The sequence below is a fragment of the Phaethon lepturus genome, unplaced genomic scaffold (genome assembly GCF_000687285.1).
Source record: "Phaethon lepturus isolate BGI_N335 unplaced genomic scaffold, ASM68728v1 scaffold53360, whole genome shotgun sequence".
In the NCBI taxonomy this organism is placed as follows: domain Eukaryota; kingdom Metazoa; phylum Chordata; class Aves; order Phaethontiformes; family Phaethontidae; genus Phaethon; species Phaethon lepturus.
The window spans coordinates 1-9,507 of NW_010515147.1; the positions used below are offsets into that span (position 1 = coordinate 1).

The following is a 9,507-nucleotide window of genomic DNA, read 5'->3' on the forward strand; positions in this document are numbered from 1 at the left end:
AAAGGAGTAAGGAGCTTCGGGGGTTAGCGTGAGGTCAGGGAAAACACTTACCAGTTTTTACCCGTCAGGGACAAAACAGGCTTCACTTGAGGAATTTAAGTTACCAACTAACATAAATATTTAATTAGTGATTTGGGTAGTGGGCAAAACAAAAAAATATTTAGACATTTGAGGAAAACACCCCTTTTCCTTTTCCAGGCTAAGCTTCACTTCAGGCGCCTCTCCTGCCCCTTCCTAGTTTCCTCTCCAGAGCCCTCTCCTTACCCCTTCTTATCACCAGAGGTTACACTCTGTCCCTCCGGCGAGGCAACGGGCCGCCCAGGAGGCTGGGGACAGCACACAGGGACTTCTCTCCACCGCTCCTTCCTGCTTTTCCTAGGCCTCTGCAGGCTGCAGCCTCTTCGGGAAAATGGCTGCCCCTCCTTCCCCTCTAACTTTGGCTGCTCTTTCTTAAATAAACTTTCACAGAGACACTACGGTCTTGGCTGATGGGCCCAGCTGTATACTGTGTTAATAGTGTACAGCTGGCAAAGAAGGGCCAGGCAGGGCAGTGGGACTGTGGCAGCAATAGTTCTGATTTATTTTTTTTCCCAGACCACTAACCAAAAATGAAATTTAGGATGTAGACCACCACACAACTTGAGGGAAACGTCGTCATTTCTCCCTTTTCCTCCCATAGTCTTCTGTGGGGAGAGGTAGGTAGGTCTGCAGACTCTTCGGGCCATGTGCTGTGCACACAGCCCAGGGCTATTTACCAAAGCATGAAGGCTGCCCTTTGTTATGCAGTACTTTTTTGTTCTTTAGTTTTCTTAATTGAATGGAAGATGTAAAGTTGAATGCAATTTCAAGAGCTAACCTAACACACACCACACTATAGTTGTCACTGTTTATGGATTACCTACACTAACACATACTAGTTACCTACTACTAACTCATCTGTGCAGGTGTTAGCTATTTAGCCCTTGGGGTTTTTTGTATTTGTCTTTTGTCCTTCTTAAAGACTACTACGACAGAAGTAAAGGGCTAAATATAGTCACTCACATAACTTTTAAAAAGTAAAAAATCTAGTGTGTTTAAAGGGCTTATGAGTTCATTCAACAAATCTGAAAAGTTTTTTTTTAAAAAAGGTCTTTTCACTGGTTGACTTCCACATTGTTTTTAAAACATTTCTCTCCTTGTTCGGAAGAGGCAGATGGATCCATAAGACCTACTTTCTGCAGCATGGTCTGGGAAACCAGAACATTTTGCTCACAGGAAATACGTGTCATCTCACAGATACTGTGTTTGGCTGAAGTGCATCTGTGTATTGCATTATTAGCCTTGCGGTGTAAGGTTAATTATCGTGAAAGTTGCTCAGCACAGCACAAATTAACTCTGGGTGAAATATCCTATTTCTAGCTTGCTAATCTCAGAAGTAATTGTAGATCTAGTAAATAAAAGCAGAAATGTCATTTTAAATGTCATTTAAAAGCAGAAATTAAAGCTGTCTTTTAAAGTATCCCAAAAGAGGCATATGTTATGGTTTAGAGATATCATGACTAACTCTATTACAAGGAGATTATGCTGTTTATATCTCTTATTTGAAGTTTTAAATGGCTTAACCAAAATCACTGGGAAAGTAATAGATTGCACTAAAGGAATCTGCAAGAGATTTGGGCAGTCTCAGCAGCAGATACTTTTCAGACATGAACCTTACTAATATTTGTCATGGGCACTTAGGAATCTTTCCTGGATACCTGGGCCGTTTTAGGAGAAATCTGTTGTAACAAGAACTAGTCACCATGCAGCAAAAAGCTATGGGAAGTTCATAGTTTCTTTAATCTGGCTACTTTAGATGTCATTGGAAGGAATCTTTGCTGCTGATGTTTTCTGGTGTGGCAATGTTACTCCCCATATATGCATGTCAATGCAAAAATAAAAAATATAGACCTCATAATCTACTATTTACACAAACCAGTGTGTCCCTGATGTTCTATAACAACTTAAAAGTAGGTCCTCACCTTGAGAAATTTCTAGTTTACTATAAATAGCACATTATGTAGGTGGCTTTGAATAGCTTCAGAGCTTTAAGAGACCCTTGTAGATACTTCAGGAATTTTAGAGCAAAGGTTCTTTATCTGGAAAAAGGTTAGGAGTGTACTTTATACATATACATGAATCACTGCCTTCATTGTGTTTTCATGATTGAGTTTTTCTGGCCTGTTGAGGACTACTGGGGATGGGATGTCTTGTTTATGGAGAAATGTTTGTTAGATAGCATCCATAAAAGGTTTACAGCAAAATGCTTAGGAGGCAAAAAAAGGAATTCTCCTTTTAAAGATAGGGGAGAAATAAGGTGAGATTTGGTGTATTTCACGTGTATGGGAGAAAATAAATGTAAAATGAATATTCAGCTGAAAAGTGTAAGTGTCTACACTTCATGCATTGAAAACTGTCTTTCCCTTATCTTCTTTCCCTTGATTTGTTTTCTGGTTGAGATAGCAAAGAGAGGTGCAAAGTACCAGGTACAGACTTGTTCTGTGACCTGTGGTAGATGATGTAATCTCTCTTTGCTGCAGCTGAATGTAAGAAATATGAAGAAATCTTCTCACGGGGTGGCAAATCTGAACTTGAAATGGAAATGTCAAAGAATACTTTATATAAGCTAGTTCCACAAACTGGCTTCCTAAGGATTACAAAGTGTCTCTGTTTTCATTATCAGTTGTATTACATTTTCCTGGGGAGAAAAAAAAAAAAAAGAAAGAAAAAGGTAGAGTTGAGATAACATTTTGCAGAATATATCTGGGTTTCGCTAATGCAATTCTGGAAAATTCAGATGAATGTATTTAGTAAGGAGGGTGGGGAAGAAGTTAGTTATTTGTTTTTCCTGCAGAAGAGCTAAAAAGCAGTGTTTGGAGGCAGCATTGCTAAGGCTGGCTGTATGGCCTTAGGGGCTGGGTACTTCAGCCCTTCATGATGCAGGTTGCCTGGTCTGATGATTACTTAGGACAGTTGTATGATAAATGCCAGTGTTGCAAAGTAACATGCTTTAGTAGTTTATTTATGTAGGCATTTTACTCATAGCAATAAATCCACGTAGAGCACAGTTTCCCTGCCCAGCCACCTGCATGTCACTACGTAAGTTCCTTGCAGTGGCTGTTTGTACATCAGTATGTTGAATTTATGACCTTCTTACTTGTGTTATTTCGCTTGATTTTTCCTGCGTTAAATATAGCTTGGAAGAGCAGCCAACTAGACTTTGATAGGCCACAGAGAACCTTCAGCAACGGCGATGTTTTTGCTTTGGTTCAAAGGTTTACACATTCCCATTCCTTACATTGCCAAACAGCATGAGTCTTTTACACCTGAAACACAGATACAAGATCAGAGGACTGACATGAACTATTATTAGGTTAGCTCTTGAAATTGCATTCAATTTTACATCTTCTATTCAATTAAGAAAACTAAAGAACAAAAAACTAAGACATAACAAGAGGCTGAAACATGGTTGCACATGTGTTGAAAGTAGGATTCAACTCCAGGTTTTAGTCATAGTTGAAACCGTAAGTTTCAACTTACAAATAGTTGAAGAGTTTTCAACTATAACGTGGTTGAAAAGTGTTCTAGAAGATCATAAACATGCAATATAAATAGAAACATCCTCCTGCAGCTTTAACTTGTCTCTGACTTAATTTTTTCTTCATTTAACCTCCTGTCCCTCTAATTTCCCTCAATGTGTCTCATCTTGTGATAAAAAAGTATGTTCAAAAATAGGCATCAAATCATGAGAGAGGCTGGAAAAAATAATTCATATTTTTACTTAATCTTTAGCTGTCTGGCCTTAGGACTTGCAGATGTCATTTTATTTACCTTTTTGTCTTTTTAAATGAGCTGCTTGCAGAATATTGTTACATCTGTATGTCAGACTGTGCAAAACAGTCATACGTCTCAGAATTAGAATGATTTTCTGTGATGTGTGCTATATGATGGAGTCACTTATTTGTAATGCAGTGATCAGATATATGCAATGTAAATGTGTTTGGCCTATTTTATCACAAACATTTTTATTAGTAGGTGTGTGTACATTGTTATTCTCTATTAATATCCTGACACTGGTCCATTTCTGGAGCAAATATTTAGTTAAACATGTAAGGATATCTAAGTTTTGGCAGCTTGTGTTGCTCTCCCTTATTCAAACAGGTGGTTTGAAATGTCATTTGAGGTTCAGGCCATGAAATTTCTTACAGTGTTTATGAAATATGGCAGTCATTTGGGAACCTGTATAATATTCTGCAGTGTTCCAAATGAGTTCTGAAAGGAGCCATTTAAAGCTTTCAAAAGTTCTCATCACATGACGTTTTGGCTACAAAGAACATTCTTTTTCCAGAAGTTAGTCACTAGAAAAATAGTTGAGAAGGCATAGCTCTTCTCAGTCATGGCCTTGAGCATTTTGTTTAATCTCTGCAATAACAAAGGGATAAAATCTGATGTATGTAGCTAAGTTTTCTTCACCAAAAACCTTTATCTTTTAAAGAAAAGGGGAAAGGAAAACAGAAGAGCAGAAAAATTAAAAAAAAAGAAGTATTTTAAAGAAACTATTCACATTTCTTATCCTTTTGCTTTGATAATATTGATATTAATGACTCCTTCCTGCCCCAATCTAACTAGCATCCCTTAGGTGGTATTTCATAAGTTGACATTTATTTTTCTTCTAACAAAAACATAAAGATACTTATTCTGGACAAAGCAGTGGTGAGGTTTGTTAGAAACTGTGTGCCTGTGGATATTGTATGCCTTTTTTTTTTTTTTCTGAAGAACTTAAACCATTCAGGTATACTTGTGCATAAGACATAATTGCTGTTGGCTGCAGAGCCTATCACTTTGTCTTTATATAAAGCATAGCTTGTTGCACATGCATTCCCTGTGAACTAACCAAGAGAGTAGAAAAGCTACACAGGAATTTCCTTGTGCTCTCTCCTCTGTACAAACCTAATTCATCCCTCAAATAGATAGTTCTTACAAGTAGTCTCTCTGAATGCTAAAGAAGTGGCATATCCTTTACTCTATACAAATCAGGGGAAAGGTCCCATTTCACCCAAAAGATTTCACCCAAACTGATAAATAATATTTAAACAACTTTATAATACTCGGAATGACTGAATAATTGTTGATCATCATATTTAAATTGGTCATCATATTTAAATCTTTACTTAACAGACCCTGTGTTTTTTTAGAATTATCCTGTACTAGATTACTTTTAACATCAAAATATAATTCAGTTCACTGATAAGTCCTGTGGTGTTTGTCATGTCTCATAATTGGAAATAAACTCATAATTCACACTGAAAATTATTTTATCTGTATGTTTGATAGGAAAAAAGCTTAAATTATTTCCTATGCTGGATTTAAGTACACTAATTCATCTTGTCACCTTGACTATGTTAATACGGTACATGGTACATTCCAGTTAAATTTGGCTTCACATGGAGCTAATAAATTGGCTTAATTGTATGTAGAAGCATTGTGCAGATAATCAGTATATATCTCATAAGCTTCCACAGTGTGGTGTGTAAACTTGATGTCTGAAACTGTCCTGAATAACTAAAACTACTCTCTGAAGCTTTTTTGTTGTGTAGTTTTGTCATTTTTGATACCAGTTTTAATGATAACTGTGTATGGTGGACAATGAGAAACATTGACTTTGTTTTCTGTAATCTTTTGCAGATCCAGCGAGGGCTTATTATCTACATATGCTTCTTCAAAGGTGCTGATGAGGATCTTGTTCCAAAAATTGGTATGGTATAATCCTTACAAATTCTTGTATTGTTTGAAAAAGAAGAAAAGCAGTAGAAACAGAGAAGGCAGCAACCATTTCGACAAGAAATTGTCAAAAAGGCATCAGATAGCATAATTCCAAATCAATCATCTGGCTGAAAGAACACCTTGGTCGATGTTGTTTCTTTTGACAGTTGTCCATACCTCTCTGTCCGTCTGCTCATGATCAACCTGTAAGAAAATCAATTCCCATGGTTGTAACATTCCAGCAAATACAGATAGTGCTGCACCTGCTGCACAAATATCACCTCTTTGAGATATTACATGTATCAGGCAATAGGTACAGTCCAGCACAGAACTGAATTTAGAGAAAAGGTTTTCATTCATAGTTTGATCTCACTATATGTGCAGGATATTTAAAATTATAGCCAGTAGAGGGAGTTGGGTGGATAACTAAACAATGTCCTTCCCATCTCATTTCAGAGATAATATATACACTGTTAGCATTTCAAGTGCAGTTTTCTGGTTTGGAAGTGACAACAGCAATATCTGCCATTCTTTCCCTTTTCTCGCTATGCACTTTAACATTTACATCAAAGAGGAGAAGATGCTCTGGATGAGGTCAAGTGGTAGTGACTTCTGTCTTCACCCACTGTTGTGTCTTGAGGTTTTTTGTTTTGTTTTTTTTGTTTTCCTTTTTACTGTTTTTTCATTTCTTCTCCCTCCTTTCCTCCATCAGTAGCACTGGATAACCTGGGAGATTCCGTGATGCAACGTACTCCACATAAAAGTGCCCCTTTTCTTTTTTGTGGCTGGCTGATATTAGTAGTTTCGCAAAAGGTCATGTAAGAATAGTCTATTTCAGGCTGCTTGCTGGGACCAGCAGAAAAGACCTGGCAGTGTGCAAGCACAGATGCTATTGATAATGCTGAGAGCAGCTCCTGGGGGGTTCTCTTTTGGTCTTGGAGGGCACAGTCTTTCTGTGATGCTAAACTAAGTTGAAATCTTTGGGTGTATTTAAAGCTATGATATGAAAACTGATTTTGTGCTTGTGAGAGTTTCACAAGAGTGTTACTTGAGAATAATGACCTTTTCAGCTGTGTGGCAGCTGAAACAGGCCAGAAAAAGAAAGTTCTGTTTCCTATTAGGGGATTCATCCGTGACCATCCTCCTCAAGCCTGTGTCTTACAGAGTATTTTTTCCTAAATATATTTTGAAACTGTTTAAATGAGTAGTTTTGCTTCATGAATCACAACTCAGCTCTTTTTGCTTCAAACAACATTAAATTTTTATGGGTTTGAAGGCATAACCGGTATCTTCACAGCTTTTACAGAGTTGAAGGAAGTTTTGAGGGAATGATTTGATATGTTATAGAAACATTGGAAAATATGATGCTAGTAAATGTATCGATTTTATTTGCAAGTTTATACATTCTGGCTTATGGGCCAAACCGCATCTCTGATCTTCCTGTCCGTCTCCTCTCTCAAAAGACAAGCTGGCACCTGCACGGCTCGAAGTGGAGCACTGAAGGGCACTCGCTCCACTTGAGACCGAACTGCTGAGCTGTGGCTTCAGCCCTGATCAGTGCTGGGTCCTGACTGCGACCAGAATGGAAAAACAGTCAGGGCAGAAACTTCTCCAAGTGTTATCTCCTACAATGTGGATTGTTGTGCAAATGTTGCCTGCTTGAGTATCAGGCAATTAGGTTAGGGTCACTGATTGGATCCTGGGTTCCTTTGGGTGTGTCCGACTAGAATCAACTTTAGGAATTCAGACAGCCAACCACTTTCAATAACTCATTAGACATATTACATTAATATAAATATCCTTCACATTCTTCACACGACTCAGACATCTTAGTCAGTTAATAGTATTTACAGACTTTGTTTCATTGCATTAATAATCAGCGTCTTTTACTTGAATATTTTGTCACATACTGCAATATTTGTTGAATCTTGTTTTATGATGTTATATTAGGTCCTGTTTAATTTACTTTAGTAACACTAACTTTATTTTTATTTGCAGTCAACGTGCTGTTGAATGTTAAATTAAGTGAAAATGAAAGCGGCGAGTACGTTTCTATTCTTGACTTACCAGGCGATGTACTAATCATACCACAAGCTACCCTAGGTGGTAAACCAAAGGGAAGAAAGATGCAGTACCATGCAAATATTGAAAAAGAAAAAGGGCTGGAACTTTATTCTCAGTTTGTGACTTTGTGTGAAGAAGAACTGGCTGCCAGTGCCAAATGTGGGGAAGCAGGTGTTCTCGTCAAGCACGGCACATATGGAAACAGGCAGGTGTTAAAACTGGATACAAACGGACCTTACACTCATCTGATTGAATTTTGAAAAACTAAATTATATCCTGGATCCAGTACTGGCTTGCAACTGTTATAATTTCTAAGCATTAACGTACTTAGATCGTTTGGGAGATACGGTCTAAGACAGACTTTCACTCATCTGTACTGGTGTTGCCAATCCCACTAAAAAGAAGGGTGCCTGAGACTGCTTTGCGATAATTAGCATGTGTTTTTTGTCCATATTCATCTGAAGTGTGCTCAAAATAATTGTTAGTATTAATCCAATGAAGACGTATAGTTTGGAAGGCTTTATTAACAAAAATAGGGTAATGCATACCTTTCTTACTACAAAATAATGACAAAAGTATTACATGTATTAGCTATTGTAAAGTACGCTTGAGGAAGCGAAGATTATAGATTTTTAAAAACGGATGCTGTAGACCTACTTATTTGTTCCAAGATTTCCCGAGTCAGACAATTTTTGTCTTTCTGTTTTCTGTCTATAAAATAGCAATGCTTTCTAGCTAACAAATATATCGAAAGCACAAATTCACTGAATTTTTACCCTCTTAGAGAGCAGGTACTAAATAAGAAAGTCTACCCTCTCATCCAGAGTGTGTAGGGGTGGGCCGATTAAGGTAGTACTAGGACTGGACGTGGGCTATACAGGGAAGAAAAAGTGAGGCACACCTAGAAGCTGAAGTCAAGGCAGTACCACTGAATTGCTTTCTTGAAGTTTGCACGCCAAAATCTCCTCTGATGTGTTTTGATAGGCTGCTTGCTACGGCTTGGTCTGTGTCCTTATTACCTTGGTCGTCTTGTCTATTCAATTCCTTCATAACAGAGCCTCAGGAAAAGGACTGAAATATTAAAATGAAAACAAAAATAAAAATGCTACGACGTATGCAGCCATCTCATTGTTCCCTCTGCCACTATTGCTTCCTTCCAGCATTTTGTCTATTGACTTCTCCAGGGAGATACTAGCTTCTATTTCTTTTATCTACAGTGTTGGTACATTTGGGGCCCCATTCCCAGCTGACCCCCTGTGCAGTACTGTCAGAAACATTATTAACAGATGGTGTTAAGAAGATATAATGGGAAATTTTGTCTTGTAAGGCAGTAAGACCAGAACAGCTACATTAAAATCTGGCAAATTCAAAACTGATTCAAGTGCATTCATCCTGTGAGTCAAGTTGCTCTTTTACTGCAGAGTCATGGTTTTTGAAGTCAGTAATTTAGAAGGGTTCAAAGTGAAATTGGACAATTGTATGGTTTGCAGTAACTAGCCAGAATTCCCATTTAAATAATAAATTATTCTGGAAAAGGTGTAAAACCTCATGGTTAGTCAGCATGCCAGCTTGTGCAATCTTAAATTGGAGATCAGTATTACAAATATTCTGTCCTTATCTTTATTTTTTTAAAAACATAACTGCATGTGTAATCTGCAGGCC

General features: G+C 37.6%; 1 protein-coding gene across 1 annotated transcript; it reads left to right on the forward strand.

The window, feature by feature from the left end:
- Window positions 1–2,381: 2,381 nt before the first annotated feature.
- Window positions 2,382–8,105, forward strand: DTD2 (D-tyrosyl-tRNA deacylase 2 (putative)). The gene is made up of 3 exons (XM_010295068.1): window positions 2,382–2,402; window positions 5,704–5,773; window positions 7,780–8,105. Exons 1-3 carry the CDS (start codon window positions 2,382–2,384, stop codon window positions 8,103–8,105), a joined length of 417 nt encoding a protein of 138 aa, XP_010293370.1.
- Window positions 8,106–9,507: the final 1,402 nt, after the last annotated feature.